Source organism: Theropithecus gelada, chromosome 17 (genome assembly GCF_003255815.1).
Source record: "Theropithecus gelada isolate Dixy chromosome 17, Tgel_1.0, whole genome shotgun sequence".
NCBI classification, from domain to species: domain Eukaryota; kingdom Metazoa; phylum Chordata; class Mammalia; order Primates; family Cercopithecidae; genus Theropithecus; species Theropithecus gelada.
The window spans coordinates 69,985,317-70,006,726 of NC_037685.1; the positions used below are offsets into that span (position 1 = coordinate 69,985,317).

The following is a 21,410-nucleotide window of genomic DNA, read 5'->3' on the forward strand; positions in this document are numbered from 1 at the left end:
GAATGAGTTTCATTCAATAAGCAATGAGAGGCTATAATTCAAAGAAACTTGGATGAAAAATAATGGTGAACTGAGCTAGGATAATGACAGACAGTAGTGGAAAGACAAGACAGTTGTAAGATACATTGTGGAAACAGATTTTCCCAAACTTGATGGACTGGAGAGAGAGATAGGAGTTGTGGTCAAGGTAACTTGTGACGTGAGCATCACCTTATAGAAGATTCATGAGTCAGTTTGATGAAAAAGTTGAAGAAGCAGATATAGATTATTCACAGGATTCTGACAGAGATGTGTGCAAAGATTGAGGGGCTATCTTTGTTAAGGGAGATTGCTATTCTACAGATGAGAAAAATTAAGCATAATTGTAATCAAAGATGAAGCAACCAGAAAGAATGGAAATACAGATAAGAAATGAAAACTAATAACAACTAATAGATATAATTGATAGGTATATTATCATTTATTATAATGAAACATTCTAATCTTTAATTTAAATAATGAGAAATAAATCTAGAAAATACACACACAGAGAAAGAGAGAAAAGAGAGAAACATGTTTGAAAACAATGATCCTTTCTCCTCATTTCCACTTTGCATATATACCTATACATAAATACATATACATTTTATATTTGTATATAAATGACCTTCTCCTCAATCACACATTTTCAGAGATGATTATAGTAATTGGTCCTGAGCTTCAAGCAAGCAAACGGAATGGCCAGTTTCAAAACAGATTTTCTGGCTTCTAGTCCAGTGCTCTTTCTTCTTACCCAGATAGACTCCCATCTGATCATAGCTTTGTCTGGAAAGTCTGGGCACTTGTAAAGCCATGTGTCACTCAATAATAAATCCACCTTGAAAATTCACCTATCCTTATGATGAGTTTAATTAAGTTTTGCATTTCTAGACTTTTATTTCAATTGTATTTTTCATTTAAAAATAATTACTTAGAGATGTTGTATTTAAGCTGTTTATGTCAATTAATACAAATGTTGTTCTGTATATTTTAGGCAGAAACAATTGAGCCATTGGCAAGGGGCATGAAATTGAGTTCTACGTTTTCTGACCTAGTAGCAGTGACGTATTTTTATTAATAGTCTTTCTGGCAAGAATGAGACCTATAGTCAATGGCCAAGGGACATGAGGAAGCAAAATAGCAGGTCGTCCATAAATTTGGTCTTATGCCACAAGCGTATTAAAACCAAAAAGGAATTTGTCCACAAAGACTGATTCTCTTGTTCTACAGTTGAGAAGACTATAGTTGGAAAACATAAAGAGGGTTGCTACAAGTCACAGTTTAGTGGATGTCGGAACCACTACTGGAACCCAACTCTTGGTTAAGGAGTCCATATCTGTTTGTCCTCATCCCTCAGTGCTGCTCTGAAATCGGTGATGTTTTGTGCTTATAGTCAAACTATGGTTTTGATGCCATTGAAGAATAAACATTTGTTGAGAATGAATAAGGATGTTTCACAAGAAGCTTCAATAATTCATCTGTAAGTATTTTTAAAGTGTCTATGAGGCAATCTTCTCTATTAGAAAATTATGATCCAGTGGAGAAGCACAAGGAAAATGAAATAAACTATATAATGAAAACTATAATTCTCAAAATTTAACTAGATGTGTTTTTAGTTCCAGTCTGATCTCCAGTCCTAGACCTACCATCGTATTTCCACCTAAATATCTTGCCTGAATCACAAATTAATTACATTGCTTCCTTTATTTTAGAAAACAAGTTCTCTAGTGCTTAATGTTAGTCTGTGAGTTTTAGCAATCAATAATTTTAACTTTAAGTTGATATGAGAAAACATTTTGGTGGACTTTAAAGTAGTAAACAAATTTAAGAATGTATTTTCAGGAATGTTTTGCCCATGGTATGTATTGGAAGCATTATAAGGTTTAAGAAAGTAAGAAGTGAAAAGCTCGAATTTTGTTAAAAAAAAAAAATCACATTTGCTAACTTATTCGTCATGATATTGAGTGATATTGAGAATGCTGACTGTAAAATAATAATTCTTGCTATTTTAAACGTTCATATGTTTTAACACTGAGCTATGACCGTAAACAGAGATGATCTTCATCAATAATATTTGCTCTCAAATGAAAATTTGACATCTCACTGTTTTATCAATGATCATCAATGCAAAATATATTTAGGCAAATGATAGTCTGTGTTACCTTCTATTTGATTTACAAAACAAATAACTAAGACATTTACCAAAAAATAATAATGATCTCTAAAGAATCATTCTATCACTTCAATCAAGGCAGACTAAATTAAAAAGTCAGAAAGATTATAGTTTATTGATTTCCTTAGGCTATGTAAAAATAAATGTGGTCCTGTATTTTTCTTACCATGAAACAAAATATTGAACTCTGCCCTTGAGGCACACTACCATACTTCAAATGCTGATCTTATCATTGCTTGCAAGTCAAACAGAGCTGGACTTTAAAAGGAAGAAAGGAAAACCCTGGAGCCACTAAGAAGCATCAAGGGTCAAGCTGTTAGTCTGGTTCTGCTCAGAATTTACCCAGGGTCACAATGGCTGGGTAAGGGCCACTTTGCTTCCAGACGACATTTTTCCATACAAACACACCACCAGAATTTGAAATATACTATAAAAACAGCCGTGTTCTGAAATTGGTTTTCTAGTTTAATTGGCATCTTATTTGTTCTAATTTGGAACAGGGAATAGCAGAATTTCCCCCCATGTTTCTGTAATTTGAATTCTGTATGCAATAATAAATAATCATAATAAATTATAAAATAATAAGGACAAAGCAAACAGGAAATTGGTAAAGAGTTATATGGCGGATTTTCTGATGTATTTAAAGTAAAGGCCACATCCCTTCTATGTTCCTGGATGCTCATTTTGTAATAAATTGTGAAACGTATCCATCAATTTCTAAGTAGTAGTTAAAAGCCCCTCCAACAATGCAGAGCACACAGAATAATCTTAATTAATATTTAATTAACTAAATGTTACCTGTTTGCTTGCTTGCACATTTGCTTGGATGAGTGACTCCTTTAAATTGATCTCTTGCTTCTTTTTGAAAGATTTCAGAACTTCCTGTCTTTGACTCCTGGAGACAGACACCACTCAGTAGGTTTCATGGAGAGGAATCTGGCATCTCCCAGCCATACTTACGTACAGAGTTTGTGCTGCAGCCTGGAAAATAGCTGCAACTATGTCAAGCAAGGATCAAAATCCTGATCTGAAGGAGCTCAAGCTGAAAACACAAAGGGTTAAAAGGATAGGCATTTCTTACAGAAATTACTCCCATAGGCACCTTCTAGCTTCAATTTAGACTGAAAAGTAAAAAGGCATTGACAGTTTCTTATATTTCTCTCTTTTCCAAGTTCAAAATCCCTTGGAGCAGGAAAAGGGCAATTATGACTATTACTCCAATTCTATGCTCCTGTTAGCCATCAGATTTGCATTAGTGGAGAAAAAAATAATACTATCCTAAATAAAACATTCTGATTATGATTGCTGAGGAGCCAATCTGAAAATGGTTAAATTTAAATCATAAGGAGTCTTTTTTGAGGGGGGAGGGGAGTTGATAGAAAACCTGTTAGAAAGGGAATCTACACACTACTGAAACCAAACAAACACAAGGGGGCAGGAAGAGCTCAAGCTCTGACTTCAAAACCTGCTGGCTGAAATGGGAGCTAAACTATTTTAGTGTGCCCTCCGGATATTTATCAATTTTCGTGGCATGCAAAGAAATGTGATGCTGACAAGTAGGTTTAGTTTGTGCTTGGTCTAATTACTGCGAAGAGAACAGGAACGTCTTTAATGACAGCTACCCTAACAGAGTCGGATTTGGGAAAGCCTGGGGCCACATTCCCTAGAATTTATTCTTTGGTGCAAGACTAGCGATTCTGATCAGACTGCATTTCTCACGCATTCCAAATCCTCTTTTTTCCTTTTACTCTGTGAACCTTGGTTGCAAAGGAGGGACTTGTTAAAAACTCACCAATCGGAGGACTGTGCCCATTGTAATTTACGAGGAGAAGGCAGCGTGGGGGCGCCCCGAAGGGGGCTGGGCTGGAGTGCAACCTGGTCTAGCTATGGCTTTTAATTCCAGCTGTTCTTTTGCAAATATGCCCCAGAATTTCTTCTCAAACGTTCTGGGTTTCGCTTCAAACTCAAAAAGCATTGCGTCTAACTTTCCCCTGGTTGTGCAAGTTTCCTTGAGAAATGGCCATGCCCTGCGCGGTATTTCACTGAATAGGGCTGAGGAGTGGGGGGTGGCTAAAATGGGTAACCCTTGGTCGCCGGCAGATGAAGTGAATCCAGGAGAGCAGTGTGTTCCGGCTTCTCTGCTGGAGTACCAGATCTATTAATAGCAGCCCAGAGCGAAACGCAAGCAGGGGTGGCAACTCCGGACCACTTCTCCCCTCACTTCCAAGACAACCTGTTGCGCGTCTATCTCCTCCCCTCCCGGCAGTTTCCCCGCCTCGGCCTCTAAGACCTGATTGGCAGAAATTACTACCCAACCCTCAGCTCCGCGCCTCCTCCCCCGACCAACGATTGGCCTCCTGGGAGGACTGGAGCAAGGGGGTGCGAGGGGAGGGATTTCCCTCAAAGCCCAGGGTCCGGGGACCTGGAAAGTAGAAGTGGAGGGATTCAATACTCCGCGCGACAGAGTCGCGAGCGGCGGAACTGGACGGGCTAGGAAGACTTAGGCTCCTCGGCTGCGGCTCCAGCCCGGACGGCGCCGCGCAACTTTGCCATCCTTCTGGCCCAGCCCCGGCTGCAGGAGGACCCCGCAGGCAGCGCGCGGAGTTTCTGGCACTTCCCGGCGGTGTCTCTTGTTGTCTGCCCGGGGACTGACTTCGCATGCTCTCAGGCTGACCTGTCCAAGCCCGAACACCTGGACCATGTACGCAGCCGGGACTCCCGGGTTATCCTCGCGCCGGACAGGCAACTCCACCAGCTTACAGTCAGGACCGCCACCGCCGCCCCGGCTGCTGCTGCTGCTGCTGCTGCTTCTCCTGTCACTGGTAAGCCGCGTCCCGGCACAGCCCGCTGCCTTTGGCAGGGCGCTGCTGTCCCCTGGTCTCGCGGGGGCTGCAGGGGTCCCTGCTGAGGAGGCCATAGTGCTGGCGAACCGCGGACTCCGGGTGCCTTTCGGCCGTGAAGTCTGGCTGGATCCCCTGCATGACCTGGTGTTGCAGGTGCAGCCCGGGGACCGCTGCGCGGTTTCGGTACTAGACAACGACGCACTGGCCCAGCGACCGGGCCGCCTGAGTCCCAAGCGCTTCCCGTGCGACTTCGGCCCTGGCGAGGTGCGCTACTCTCACCTGGGCGCGCGCAGCCCGTCTCGGGACCGCGTCCGGCTGCAGCTGCGCTACGACGCGCCCGGAGGGGCGGTAGTGCTGCCACTGGTACTGGAGGTGGAGGTGGTCTTCACCCAGCTGGAGGTTGTGACTCGGAACTTGCCTCTGGTAGTGGAAGAACTGCTGGGGACCAGCAATGCCTTGGACGCGCGAAGCCTGGAGTTCGCCTACCAGCCTGAGACAGAGGAGTGCCGCGTAGGCATCCTGTCCGGCTTGGGCGCGCTGCCTCGCTATGGAGAACTCCTCCACTACCCGCAGGTCCCCGGAGGAGCCAGAGAGGGAGGCGCTCCGGAGCCTCTTCTGATGGACTGCAAAGCTTTCCAGGAACTAGGCGTGCGCTATCGCCACACAGCCGCCAGTCGCTCACCAAACAGGGACTGGATGCCCATGGTGGTGGAGCTGCGTTCACGAGGGGCTCCTGTGGGCAGCCCTGCTTTGAAACGCGAGCACTTCCAGGTTCTGGTGAGGATCCGAGGAGGGGCCGAGAACACGGCACCCAAGCCCAGTTTCGTGGCCATGATGATGATGGAGGTGGATCAGTTTGTACTGACGGCCCTGACCCCAGACATGCTGGCAGCCGAGGATGCTGAGTCTCCCCCTGACCTGTTGATCTTCAACCTTACTTCTCCATTCCAGCCTGGCCAGGGCTACTTGGTGAGCACCGATGATCGCAGCCTGCCCCTTTCCTCCTTCACTCAGAGGGATCTGTGGCTCCTGAAGATTGCCTACCAGCCCCCCTCTGAAGACTCCGACCAGGAGCGTCTCTTTGAACTGGAATTGGAGGTAGTGGATCTAGAAGGAGCAGCTTCAGACCCTTTTGCCTTCATGGTAGTGGTGAAGCCCATGAACACAATGGCTCCGGTGGTCACCCGGAATACTGGTCTTATTCTCTATGAGGGTCAGTCTCGGCCCCTCACAGGCCCTGCAGGCAGTGGTCCACAAAACTTGGTCATCAGCGATGAGGATGACCTAGAAGCAGTGCGGCTAGAGGTGGTGGCTGGGCTCCGGCATGGTCACCTTGTCCTTCTGGGTGCTTCCAGTGGCAGCTCTGCTCCCAAGAGCTTTACAGTGGCTGAGCTGGCAGCTGGCCAGGTGGTCTACCAGCATGATGACAAAGACGGCTCACTTAGCGACAACCTGGTGCTTCGCATGGTGGATGGAGGAGGCAGGCACCAGGTACAGTTTCTGTTCCCCATCACCTTAGTGCCTGTGGATGACCAGCCACCTGTTCTCAATGCCAACACAGGGCTGACACTGGCAGAGGGTGAAACAGTGCCCATCCTGCCCCTTTCCCTGAGTGCAACTGACATGGATTCAGATGATTCTCTGCTGCTTTTTGTGCTGGAGTCACCCTTCTTAACTACGGGACATCTGCTTCTCCGCCAAGCTCACCCTCCCCATGAGAAGCAGGAGCTTCTCAGGGGCCTTTGGAGGAAGGAGGGAGCATTTTATGAGCGAACAGTGACAGAGTGGCAGCAGCAGGACATAACAGAGGGCAGGCTGTTCTATAGACACTCTGGGCCCCATAGTACTGGGCCAGTCACAGACCAGTTCACATTTAGAGTCCAGGATAACCATGACCCTCCTAATCAGTCTGGGCTACAGCGGTTTGTGATACGTATCCATCCTGTAGATCGCCTGCCTCCAGAGCTGGGCAGTGGCTGTCCCCTTCGTATGGTGGTACAGGAATCCCAGCTCACACCACTGAGGAAGAAGTGGCTGCGCTACACTGACCTAGACACAGATGACCGAGAACTGCGTTACACGGTGACTCAGCCCCCCACAGACACAGATGAAAACCACTCACCAGCCCCACTGGGTACCTTGGTCCTGACTGACAACCCCTCAGTCGTGGTGACCCATTTTACCCAAGCCCAGATCAATCATCATAAAATTGCTTACAGACCCCCAGGTCAAGAATTAGGTGTGGCTACTCGAGTGGCCCAGTTCCAGTTCCAGGTGGAAGACCGAGCTGGAAATGTGGCTCCAGGCACCTTTACTCTTTACTTGCAGCCCGTGGACAACCAGCCACCTGAGATCCTCAACACCGGCTTCACTATTCAGGAGAAGGGTCACCACATCCTGAGTGAGACAGAGTTGCACGTGAATGATGTAGACACTGACGTTGCCCATATCTCTTTCACCCTCACGCAGGCACCCAAACACGGCCACATGAGAGTGTCTGGACAGATCCTGCATGTAGGAGGTCTCTTCCACTTAGAGGACATAAAACAGGGCCGAGTTTCCTATGCCCATAATGGGGACAAGTCCCTGACTGATAGCTGCTCCTTGGAAGTCAGCGACAGACATCATGTGGTACCCATCACTCTCAGAGTGAATGTCCGGCCAGTGGACGATGAAGTGCCCGTACTGAGTCATCCTACTGGCACTCTGGAGTCCTATCTAGATGTCTTAGAAAATGGGGCTACTGAAGTCACTGCCAATGTTATTAAGGGGACCAGTGAGGAAACTGATGACTTGATGTTGACTTTCCTCTTGGAAGATCCACCTTTGTATGGGGAAATCTTGGTCAATGGCATTCCAGCAGAGCAGTTTACTCAAAGGGACATCTTGGAGGGCTCTGTTGTATATACCCACACCAGTGGAGAGATAGGCCTATTGCCTAAAGCGGATTCTTTTAACCTGAGTCTGTCAGATATGTCTCAAGAATGGAGAATTGGTGGCAATACTATCCAAGGAGTTACTATGTGGGTGACCATCCTGCCTGTTGATAGCCAGGCCCCGGAAATCTCTGTAGGTGAACAGTTGATAGTAATGGAAGGTGATAAAAGTGTTATAACGTCAATGCATATAAGTGCTGAAGATATAGATTCCCTGAATGATGACATCTTGTGTACTATAGTTATTCAACCTACTTCAGGTTATGTTGAAAACATTTCTCCAGCACCAGGCTCTGAGAAGTCAAGAGCAGGGATTGCCATAAGTGCTTTCAATTTGAAAGATCTCAGGCAGGGCCACATAAACTATGTCCAGAGTGTCCATAAGGGGGTGGAACCTGTGGAGGACCGATTTATCTTTCGTTGTTCTGATGGCATTAACTTTTCAGAGAGACAGTTCTTCCCCATTGTAATCATTCCCACTAATGACGAACAGCCAGAGATGTTTATGAGAGAATTTATGGTGATGGAAGGCATGAGTCTGGTAATTGATACACCCATTCTCAATGCTGCTGATGCTGATGTTCCCCTGGATGATTTAACTTTCACTATTACCCAATTCCCCACTCATGGTCACATCATGAATCAGCTAATTAATGGCACGGTTTTGGTCGAAAGCTTCACCTTGGACCAGATCATAGAGAGTTCCAGCATTATTTATGAGCATGATGACTCTGAGACCCAGGAAGACAGTTTTATGATTAAACTAACAGATGGGAAGCACTCTGTGGAAAAGATGGTCCTCATTATAGTTATCCCTGTTGATGATGAGACGCCCAGAATGACTATCAATAATGGACTAGAAATAGAAATTGGGGATACCAAGATTATCAACAACAAAATATTAATGGCAACAGATTTAGATTCAGAAGACAAATCTTTGGTTTATATTATTCGTTATGGGCCACGACATGGCTTATTACAGAGACGAAAACCTACTGGTGCCTTTGAAAATATCACACTGGGCATGAATTTTACCCAGGATGAAGTAGACAGAAATTTAATTCAGTATGTCCATTTGGGGCGAGAGGGCATTCGGGACCTAATTAAATTTGACGTGACTGATGGAATAAATCCCCTCATAGATCGTTACTTTTATGTGTCCATCGGGAGCATTGACATTGTCTTCCCTGATGTGATAAGTAAGGGAGTGTCCTTGAAAGAAGGTGGCAAGGTCACTCTCACAACAGACCTACTAAGCACTAGTGACTTGAACAGTCCTGATGAAAACTTGGTTTTTACCATCACCAGGGCCCCCATGCGAGGTCACCTGGAGTGCACAGATCAGCCTGGAGTGTCCATCACATCTTTCACTCAGCTGCAACTGGCTGGAAACAAAATCTACTACATCCACACAGCTGATGATGAAGTGAAAATGGACAGTTTCGAGTTTCAAGTCACCGATGGACGTAACCCTGTCTTTCGGACATTCCGTATCTCCATTAGCGATGTGGATAATAAAAAGCCAGTGGTCACCATCCACAACCTGGTCGTCAGTGAAAGTGAAAACAAGCTGATTACTCCTTTTGAGCTCACTGTCGAAGACAGAGATACTCCTGACAAACTCCTGAAATTCACTATCACCCAGGTGCCTATTCATGGCCATCTCCTATTCAACAATACCAGACCTGTCATGGTTTTTACCAAGCAAGACTTGAATGAAAACTTAATCAGCTATAAACATGATGGCACCGAGTCAAGTGAAGATAGCTTCTCCTTCACAGTGACTGATGGCACACATACAGACTTCTTTGTTTTTCCCGATACAGTATTTGAAACAAGGAGACCCCAAGTGATGAAGATCCAGGTCTTGGCTGTTGACAACAGTGTCCCCCAAATCGCAGTGAATAAGGGGGCCTCTACACTTCGCACTCTAGCCACTGGCCACTTGGGGTTCATGATCACAAGCAAAATATTGAAAGTGGAGGACAGAGACAGCCTACACATTTCTCTTAGGTTTATTGTGACAGAGGCCCCTCAACATGGATATCTCCTCAACCTGGACACAGGCAACCACAGCATTGCACAGTTCACACAAGGTATGTTTCATGTTTCTTTTCTTGGTTATCAAAGGACATTCCAGGTCTTGCTTCCTGAGAATATGGCTTCCCCGAAAGCCTCACAAACAGAGCATCAAATTAGAGTCCAAGAGAAGGGAAGGAAACAAAGGGGATGGGGAGAATACAGGGACTCACTTCCCTGGGAGGATGGCTCCCTTCTTGTCCTACCTCCCATCGCAGTGACCTTCATTAGAGGGAGTACTGATGTATTTTGAAAGTGGCAAGAATATGCTGCTGAAGCAGGGGGCGAACTTTGGTGAATTAAAATTGAAGCAGGCTTTCCAATTCTGTTCCATTTGCCATATCTATCCTCTGAGCATCCTCTGTGTTGTATCCTGCAGGTGGTTCATGAAGCATTTTGGTACCTTAATGAAGGATGTGCATTCTAAATACTGTTTATTCACAGTGCTGTCATTATCAATTACTATTCCAAAGAAGCCTTCAAACTTAGGTTACTTTGATTACATTTTAAGGGCATTGCTCTGACACAGTTTTGGTTGTTAGGAACTTTGTAACTAAAAGATTTGTTTACATTTATTTACTTTTTCGATTTTTAAAATTTTTAATAATATTTCATGACTCAGGCAAATACTCATCCAGAGACATAAGTGATAAACACCTATCTAGAGTTATAACAGTGACATATATGTACAGGGCATGCTACTAGGCTATACATGGAAAAGGAAAGTATACTTAAAGATGTATAAAATAACAATATATTCATCACCAAAATATACATCTAATTCATTATTGGGAACATGAAGATATGTAAACAACATTAACAGTAGAAGGGGGAAATTATTTCATCAGTGTGAACCTCCTCTCCGACCCGTTACAAACACAGTAACAAAAAACAGTTGCCTCCGGCACCTGTGGTCTTTAGGCAACAGGGTGTTTCTTTTTTTTTTTTTTTTTTTTTTTTTTTTTTTTTTTTTTTTTTGAGAAGGAGTCTCGCGCTGTGTCACCCAGGCTGGAGTGCAGTGGCGCGATCTCGGCTCACTGCAAGCTCCGCCTCCCAGGTTCAGGCCATTCTCCTGCCTCAGCCTCCGAGTAGCTGGGACTACAGGCGTCCGCCACCACGCCCGGCTAGTTTTTTTCGTATTTTTAGTAGAGACGGGGTTTCACCATGTTAGCCAGGATGGTCTCGATCTCCTGACCTCGTGATCCGCCTGTCTCGGCCTCCCAAAGTGCTGGGATTACAGGCTTGAGCCACCGCGCCCGTGTTTCTAATCGGAATTTCCTTTGTGGGTGGACACAATCTGGGGCAGAAAGGACAAGTTTCCTATGCATTTAATGGGGGAAGGGAGAAGCCCATTCACTATACTGGCTTGGGAGTCAGGACTCTGTTCTGTAGAACGTGCAACTTTCATTACAGCGGGATTTGGGTTGCTTTCATTAAAATCTCACCATGTCAGAATGGACACTAGATCTTTCCTATGTGGGATCCATGGGTAGAGATGGAGCTTAACCCCAGGGCATCCCAATGGGGGTGTTCTTTTCCTGCAACTGTGTTGTACTCATAGATAACAAATGCTTTAATAAACATGGATGTAGCAAAATGCAGTGTTAAAGTGAACTGCTTCTCTCTTTTAGGTGCTGGCAAATAGCTCCACACTCCAACCTCCTGATTCTTGGCTAAAAGCCTGAATGTATCCCAGGGCCTGCAGGGACAGGAAAACCTCAAAGTGCCAAGTGTCATGCCAGACCAGTAGGAAACTTTTATGTGAAGGCTTTCTGAGGCTAGCGATGCCATGCCGTCTTACACTGGTTTATTTTCATGGAAAGGGAAGAGAATGAAAGGAATATATTAGATAATAGAAAATGATTCTTCAAATTACTCCTCTGACCTGAAAAAGAAATCTGATTTAGAGATTTTTTAAAAGAACTATTTTGATGGAGACAGGCAAATGAATTAATTTAAATTCTGTGGACTCAGTCCAACAGCTCACAATATTAGAATATTATTTCTGAAATTTTGAACTCTAAAAATTATGCTATTTCATTATAGGCAGTTGTTCTGTCTCTTACTGACTTTGAGTCATCATGATTAATTTTTATCATCTTTGTAAATGTAGAGAAGTTATGCTTATTATGTGATGTGACTTTTTAAGAATTTTTAAGGAAAATTAGCACATTCCAATACAAACCAAAATATTGACTAGGGAAGCTGTTGGTATTTAATCACACGGCACTCATTCGAACAAGTCAAGGCTAGAGTTTGATTCATAGCTGTTATTTATGGAGATTAGATAAGTGATTTCAAAAATGGAGAAAGCGCCATCAGAAAGCTACCATGGCTCTTCTTCCAGTAGGACAAATGAAAGCAGTGCTTAGAGTGAAGACTATGCAGTCCTTTTATTTGTTTTTGTTTTTACTTTATCATGAAGGGATAAGGTAAACCTATATTTTGATGGATTTTCAATGCATCGAATTAGGTCAATTTAGCACAGGTGGCCAGAGAAGGTTATCCCTAAATTGAATGACTAAATGGTTCCCAGAAGAAAAAAATTAATTCCTTTCTAAAAGTTATCAAATTGATGAAAAGTTAACAACGTATGATGAGGTAAATTATGGATATCTTTTATTTATTTCAAACTTCACCTCTTTCCCAAGTTGCCCCTGTTTCCCCCAATCCAGATCTAAATTGCATGTCTCAAGTACCTGGATTTTTCTTCCCTACAATGAGTATATAGTGATATATTCTGTGGGATAATTTATAAATCAGTTTCAGGAAAGCGGAAATGTCTTCAAAGAGTTTGAACCAGATGTGGTTGCCTGACATGTTAATGAACTTAGAATTAAAAACAAACAAACAAAAAACTCACGGAATAGTTTTGTAGATAAACTGAAATAAATTTAATGTATATTTAGCAACTAGAAGAAAACCTAGATAATTCGTAGATATTTGCTTTAAAAAGATTACATTTTGGCTATCAGATTATCTGTCTACCACTTTTGTGTCTTAAGAAAGCTAGGCATTATATACATTTATGGTATGTTTATGTTATTTGTAGAGGTGCTTTTAGAATACCAATATGCTAATGAAAGTCTTTACTTACTTTTTTTAGAGGCTCCTTTTTGAACCATGAATTATTAATTAGTTATATGAAAAATATAAAAGGTTTTAGTATGTTCCAACTAATCAATAACACATGCCCTGCTTGGAGGGAAATTTGGGTACCAGAGTGCCATATAGTTGCATTTATGTTCTCTTTATCTGAAAAAATTTTTAAAAAGTTCTTAAAATTCTGTTTCGAAGTGAGGATTTATTTCTTTGAAACTATTCCTTAACGATTAAAATTTTGCTTAAGAAAACATTGATACAGATGCTGGGCATGCTAAACAGAGCCTTTTCTCCTGGTAGAGCCTTTAGATTTTCTTATGCAATTTGAAGGGGTGGGAACATTGGAAGAGGGTCTTCCCCACATGGCCAGAGGTCGTGGTTCTTGTGGTAAAAATGTGTTGTCGGCAGAGTTTACTGCTTTTTTTTTTTTTTACTGATAAAGTGAAGGTTATAAAATTAAGAATTATAGGAGTAAATAGGCAAAGAGTTGTGCAGAGGCTTCAGTCCTTACCCTGGCAGAAACATCATACATGCAAAGGTAGACGTACAAGTGTGATCTACCACTCAGCCCTTTCATTTTAAATTGAGAAACATTTGCGCTTTGCTACTGTAATATCCTAAGCAAAGAACTGTGGGAAGTTAAGATAGGAAAAAAAAAAATCCCAGAAGTTTTTAGTCTACTAGAAAAGATAACCATACAGAAAGATAAAAGTGAAGCTAGGCAGAAAGTGTGGAAAGTTACAGTAGAGTTAGAAAGGTGGGACCCGGCTCGGTGGCTCACACCTATAGTCCTAGCACTTTGGGAGGCCGATGTGAGAGGATTGCTTGAGGCCAGCCTGGACAACATAGTGAGCCCCCATCTCTATATTAACTATTTTGTTTTAAAAGAGAAATGAAGTGCTAAGGGAAATCAAACGTCTTAGGCATGTTTTACCTCCAAATACCTCTATTAGCAGGAAGGTACCATTAACTATAAAATCAGATTTTCCCTTCTGCAAGTATTCCTAATAATGACTCACCTTTCAAAACTTTATGAGCCAGGGTAGAACACACATTTTACATCTGTAAAGTGGAGCTATAGAAATTTGTGGCGTTAATCTCAAGTAATGCCTTGCCTTACTTGAGATTAACATTTCGTAAAGCCATTGTCTTCTATATAAGCCTTTGAATTCCATAGCATGAACTTACTAGAGCTTTTAGGAGATGGAAAACCATAGAACGCACACTAGACAGATAAATATTACCTATCATTGTCATAGCTATTTTTAGCCATGATCTTGACTTTATGTAGTCTTAGAAAAGTCCAGATCAATTAATGATCTATTACAAGTATCACAGAACAAAATGATATTTTTTTATTATGTTGTATGTGTGGCATCATTAAGGAAAGGAACTGGTGAGATGGATGAATAAGTTTAAAAATTGTGTCTTCGTAATGAAAACAAACGTATGCACGTGAATTTGATAGAGTAGGAAGTAACATAAGGAACATTTCTGAGGCGATATAAATTTCTGCTATGAATAAAGGTTTCCACTTTTTTTTTTTTTTTTTTTTTTTGAGACAGGGTCTCACTCTCTTGCCCAGACTACAGTGCAGTGGTGCAATCTCAGCTCACTGCAACCTCCGCCTCCCAGGCTCAAGCGATTCTCCTGCCTCAGCCTCATGAGTAGCTGGGATTACAGACATGCACCACTACTGCCCAGCTAATTTTTAATAGAGACAGGATTTCACCATGTTTGCCAGGCTGGTCTCGAACCCTGACCTCATATGATCCACCCGCCTCAGCATCCCAAAGTGCTGGGATTACAGGCATGAGCCACCGTGTCCGGCCTGTTTCCACTTTTATTAGATGTTTTTTGTTCTCAACGGGGAGTCATCAGTTATTTCAATGTGTGTGATGTTTTGAAAATATCATCCTATTTTTTTCTCTCAAACTTTGGAGAGCTAAAAAATAGCCTGCTACAGCACAAAAAGTGAGAAAAGTTAGCCAGAGTCAGGGAGCAAAGCTCTGTCCTCTGCGGGCCAGTTCCCTACAGGGAGGCAAAGGATGTGATTTCAAGAGTGCCAGGAAATCTGCCATGCCTCAAAATATCTTGCTTTCCACCTGTCATGGTGCCTGACATTCCATATTTAGATAGTCATTCCTTTGGTGCATGAACATGCAAATACCACTGGGAGGGGCAACACCTTGTTATTATTGTAAACTAACTCTTGCACTCTATTTATCTGTGTAAGGGATCAGGTTTCCATGGGACAGCTGAAATCTAGGGGCTTAGAGATCTGAGAAATGAAACAGCACTGTTTCTCTTAGGAGGAAAAAGGAATTTAAACATGTTTGTAGGAAAACTAATAGTCAATACAATTTACCATAATGAATCATCAATTTTACGCTGGTAATTAATCATCTTGTTTTTTGGTTATTTTCTAGCTGACATTGATGACATGAAAATATGCTATGTCTTAAGAGAAGGGGCTAATGCCACAAGTGATATGTTCTATTTTGCAGTTGAAGATGGTGGTAAGTATTCCCCTCTCCTGGGAGTGACAGCAAGGAGAGAGACTTTTCTTGGTTGCTCTTTGATGACATTATTACAAGAAGTCTTTATCAAGGAGCATTTCATGATCACCTAAATTTAACCTGGTATTTGCTGTAGACAATTTTACAATCTCACTATGACACAACCCTACTATGTGATGGCTATAGATAGAAGTTCTAGTTATATTACTTTTGTCTTACTATTTGTAAAGCACTGAAGAAAGAAATCTGTATAAATAGGATCTCCATGTCTAGTTGTTCAGGTTACACCCTGCATGAGTTGGCCTACTTGAGTCAGTAAGAGGATGTTGGAATTCAGCTGTGGTTCCACTCATAGCCATGTGCTCACCCAGGTATAGCTGCCCAAAGGAGCTGTTTTTTCCTAATTTGCTCATGGGTTCTGTGTGGGCTAATACTGACGGATAACGTGTTGCATTCACCAAGAAATCAGTAGTAAATTAATGTCTGTTTTATCTCACCAATCTCAGGACTTATAATGATTTTCTTAGTTTGGGGGATTTTGTGACCTAGTCCAGCTAAAAATTTTTCTTGGTTAAGTGCAAAAAATACATCAGAGTATAGGATATGACTTTTGAGCTAAGTCTTTTGGGCGATATTATTCTCATTACTCCCCCGGAACTGCCTGCCACTTATACTTCATTCAGCTTTGGATCTCTTGTCTTCCTAACCCTGTGGATGAGTAGAAAAACTGGTCACTTTCAGATTGCTCATAAAGATATTTTTGTTCTTGCGTGTTTTCTTGGGAAGCAAAATAACCTCCCCAAGTACACGTGTTGTGTGAACAGGACACCAGAACTGAGGGGATATGTGAGAGAGAAGAAAGAGGGAGGACAAAAATAATTCATACTCTGTTATGTTTCCCTATGATGCTTTTTAAAAATGGCACACTATTATGCCGTCTATCTCAAAAAGACTGCATCCTTACCCTCCATGTTTTTTGAAGCATTACATATGATTTGTTTCAAATATCACTGGACACAACATGATCACAGTTCTGAAAAATGTCAACTGTTGAGTGTGTGCCAGAGAGGCAAAAAAAATGTGTTAAGTTGGGTTCAAATGTTTGATTCCTACTATAAATCAGAGAGTCAATCATGTGAGTGCCTTCATTTTTTTGAGTAACCAAATCATAGTTTAGTATTCTATATGTTGATGAAAGGGATCCTAGCATAAAACAAAGTTCTGAAAAAAAAAAACTTCTTGAACCTTGCTGCTCAAATGGGAAATTCTATTGTAACTAACTGTTGAGACCTTGAAATAATCCAAATCTGTGTAACTTATATCAAAATTTAAGGATTATTGGTTTAAAACACCATGTTTATCTCTTAAGATGACTGAATAAACCTCAGTAGCGAAAGTGTGACTTTCTGTAAAATTACCAAAAAAAGTTGCAAATTCAATGGCTGTGATTACACTAAAATATCCTGTACTTTTTAGTAAAATATTTTGCTTTTTTTGCCCATACACAAACACACACACACATTATTTTACCTTAGCTGGGTGGAATGGTAGCCTTTACTTTAAAATTTTGGTCTCTATTCCAATTTTGGAAAACATTCTATAGTATCATATTTCAAAATATTAAGTACAAAATATTAAGTGAAGAATGCCTAGCTGAAGAGGCTGGGTTTATGTTTAAATTTGCTGAAAATGTGGCAAGGCCTCTAAAGATTGTCTTTATGGAAGTAGGAATGTATCATTTTAGGAGTCTTTTTAGAGAGATAGTTTCATGTGAGAGATAAAAATTTCAGATTTTCTTTTTTACACTCTTCCTCTTTACTGGCATAACATTACCTATGGAGCTCAGGCAGATTTTGGCAAGCTATTGAATAGAATTTACTTTAATTCCCCTGATATAAGAAAACTGTCCTTTGACAGAATAAACACAGAGATGTGCAAGATTAAAAAGTCACATTCATATCTCTAAATTGTTTTAATCTGATTCTTAAATGTTTTTTAGGATTTTTGCATTGCCTTATAAATGTTCTAATGCTTGAATGAGAAGTGCAATACTATTTAAACTTAATTAGCTGTAGTGATTTATTGTCATCTACTCTATACAGTGATAGTAGGCATATCTATAAGTCATCCCGATAAAATATGAAATGTGTGAGTATTTCACCCCTGGGAAGCAAGTCAGGGCACAATGGCATAAAATTGAGAACTCTGTATGTCCAGCTTGCTTTCCAATCTGATAAATGCATCTTCTTCAAATCAACGTGATTGGTTTTATAACAGTAACTATCTAAGGAAATTAGTGGGGCAACCATAATCCTTGAATAACCTTAAAAATAAAACATAATTCAATGTAAGGGATTTAGAGTAGGAGAAGAGATTGAGAAGAACAGAAGGCTAAGACCTCCTGTTTCAGATTTAATTGTGTTACCATGGGAATCTGGCTTGCCACAGGATTCTTCCGTTACGATGTAGTAATGGATTAGTTACTACCCATTACTAAAAGGACTATGCTTGGGAAAGAGTTACTACCTTTGAAGTTTTGGAGTGCTTTGGGACTTTTACCAAATGAAAGAAGAGAGCACTATCTGAGCAATAGATAACATCAGGGTCTTTACCTCAGGGGAAGTCTACTGTATTTGGAGTTAATACATGTTGGTTGATATAGCACATGTCCACACACATACACAGATCCTTGTATCTTAGGGTTCTTTCAATTAGATTTTAAACCTTCTATGTTATTTATTGTTACTTATGCGATTTTGCCTTCGTAACATCTCTGTGAGCAACAAAAACACAGCAAAAAAACACTTAGTATGATTTCTATTTGGCAGATGAGGAAACTGAGTCAGCAAAATAAGTAACTGTCCTCCTTCAAGCTACACAGCTGGGCAACTAGAGGCTGCTTTCAATCTCAAATTCTTTCCTCAAACAATAATAAGCGAGAACTTCCACACTTATTCAGGATAGGGATAAGAGGGGGGGACTCTTGAACTTTGTCTAGAAACTTGACCAACTTTCTAGGAATGTTTAATAGATGTGAGTGAAGTCTCAGTGGGATCTGCTTTTGGGATAGACAAAGAGCTTTGTGTTTTCTAAAGTGTGCCTTTTTATTTTAAAATGCTTTAAAAGTTGTAGAGCCCTAAACTTTGTAGTACTCTTTCTTGGTATCATAGTATAATCCTCTTTTTAAAAACCTTTGTTTTAGGTTCAGAGGTACATGTGGAGGTTTGTTATATACATAAAGTCATGTCAAGCGGGGGTTGTTGTGCAGGTTATTTCGTGACCCAGGTACTAAGTCTAGTATCCAATAGTTATTTTCATACTGTAATTCTTAAAATGATTATTTTACGATGCAGTATGTTTATTGGAATACTAGTAAAGAGCATGAAGATGTGATATCAGAATAAGGCACTCACCCAGGTGTTCTGGGCCAGTCACCATAAGTGAATGCATCGTTACAAAGTATAAGGTCAAACTCTGAAGTTCAGGAATATATTCCTGCTATCTGTGGCTTCATCTAATGCGCTGGTGTATATATGTGTAGCACCTGCCTATGAATTTAGCTAACTGTCTTCCATTTCTTTCAGCTTTCACGCTTTATATCCTCATGAAGGTAACTTATAATAATACAGACCTGGGAAATCCATTTTCCTTTGTTGATTACCTCTTTGAATTCTAATTCCAGACCTAGTACTCTGGAATTTTGTTGGGGGGAAATAAAACATTTATTCTTTTATCCTTTTTGTAGTCAAACATTTTTATCTGATTCTTTCTCAGTGTTCAACTCTCTGTAATTTTTCTATAAAGTATTCTAGCATGAAAGTGCTTTGTCAGGCCCTTCTAGCGCCTTATTGTGATGTGAAAGCTAGTCTCCCATAACTATTCTAGGCACGCCCCACCCTCAACCCTAATGATTGTTAATCACTCTTCAACACTAGGCTCAAATATCATTTCCTCTCCAAAGTTGCTCCCAACATCACAGTGACAAAATTAGCCTCACTCTTTTTTATGCTTTTATCCCCAACTTTATTTACAGTAAAATTTCGTATTATGATTATTTGCTAATGTGAAAACCTCCACTAGTAAGGAAGAAATTCCTTCATATCAAAAAAGGTATCATTAATCTTTGTACCTCAGTGCCAAGGTTGAGCACAAGGTGTAAATACTTACCAAATATTAAAATAAATGAATGGATAAACAGGAGAAAAACAATTGCTCTCTTTTGATATAAAGATCAATTAAATAGTATTATAAGAAAAACTCCTATAAACAATTCCCGGTAGACCCTTTGCATTCCTTTAGAACGTTGTCCTATCCTAGCATTAATTTAAATCCCTACGGCACCAGGAAAGTTTTTTAGTGAAGCTTTCACATTTTTAAATGCATGAAATTAACTAAATCAACTGCTGTGAAAATTCCTTTGAAATCTTCAGTGAAATGTACTTAAGATTGAAGTATTAACCACCAGTTCAGAGCTCGTATTATTCTTAAAGAAGCCTTTTCAGAAAAAAAAAAAACTTGTCAGTTTATGATTAAATAATTATACAATTTAAAATCTAAAAGGAAATAGGATTTCCTATAAGTCACTAAAATTTTCAAGCCAGCAGCACCACTACTGTATTTTCAGTTACCCCAGTATTTTCTTGTGTGGTATGAGATAACATTAGGACAGATGGAGAAGCAGAAGACAATATTAGCAAAAAGTACCTCTAGTTTTCATTAAAAAGTCCTCGTGTAAACTTTTTATTTCTTTGTTTTAAGTCTCAAAGCCTCAGCATCAGATCCAGCTTGTTTCTTGATGGGCTTAACAAAAATTAGAATACATGATCATCTGGCTGGACATATTGGGTAGGAGGAGTCTTACATTTGTATTCATTATGAAAACCAGCTTGCTGCTTCCTTATTTGAAACCTCTCATATGACATAGGCACGCAGTCTCAGTGAGTTCTGCCTGCTGAGTTTGGCATTGAAACTGGGGCGGCAGACATAATATCTGTGTTGGCCATTATAGTGTTATCTGGGCCACAGCCAGACATATTTTTGCTGCTATCTTTGATTATGCCTTTGGTGCCCAATTTTCCATCCCCCAAGATCCTTGATTCATATGCTATTGAAGGATATTATAAATAGTATCTTGACATAGTAGAAGCTGCAAAGTCATTTCTATATATGAAATGTCATTTAAGGTCAAGGCTTTTGAATTGTGCCATATTTGATGATTGACTCCTCAAACACAAAGAGACTACCAGAAGCCTTTCATTTTTAATAGAAGGAGTACAAGTTTTTGCTTGAAAATGACCAACAACTTTGGGGTTGAAGGCAAAATAATTACTGATAAATAGCTGGAAGGTAAATCAAGGGCTGGAAAAATAGAAATAGAGTAAGTAGAAAAGAGAGGTCTGAGTACAAGCATTAAAAGATTATACAGACATATTCAGCTCAGAGAAAAAAGCAAGCATTCTTGGCAATAAAATTAATTGCTAGTGACATGAGAACCAGAGGAAAGATGCTAGTGCCTCAGGGATTTATAATAAGATGGTGAAGTAATGTCAGGCACTGATACAAATATTTTTAATCTGCAAGAGAGCACAAGGTCTACTAGAATACAGATCTTGGGAAGGAGTGTTGGCTACTGTGGCTGAACGTTTGTAAGCCTTTCATTCTTCATCGAGCAGTTCACAATAGATCAAGTCATCAGGGTGTTTCTAGGCCAGATCCCTGCCTTTAAAAGCATGATTCTATT

At 40.9% G+C, this 21,410-nt stretch overlaps 1 protein-coding gene across 1 annotated transcript in view; it reads left to right on the forward strand.

The window, feature by feature from the left end:
- The first annotated feature begins 4,587 nt into the window (after positions 1–4,587).
- FREM2 (FRAS1 related extracellular matrix protein 2) overlaps positions 4,588–21,410 on the forward strand; it is a 178,280-nt gene continuing 161,457 nt past the window's right edge. The window contains exons 1-2 of the mRNA XM_025364577.1: positions 4,588–10,066; positions 15,581–15,670. Of these exons, the coding sequence (XP_025220362.1) occupies positions 4,891–10,066; positions 15,581–15,670 (5,266 nt within the window). The 5' untranslated portion in view covers positions 4,588–4,890. The remainder of the gene's footprint in view (positions 10,067–15,580; positions 15,671–21,410) is intronic.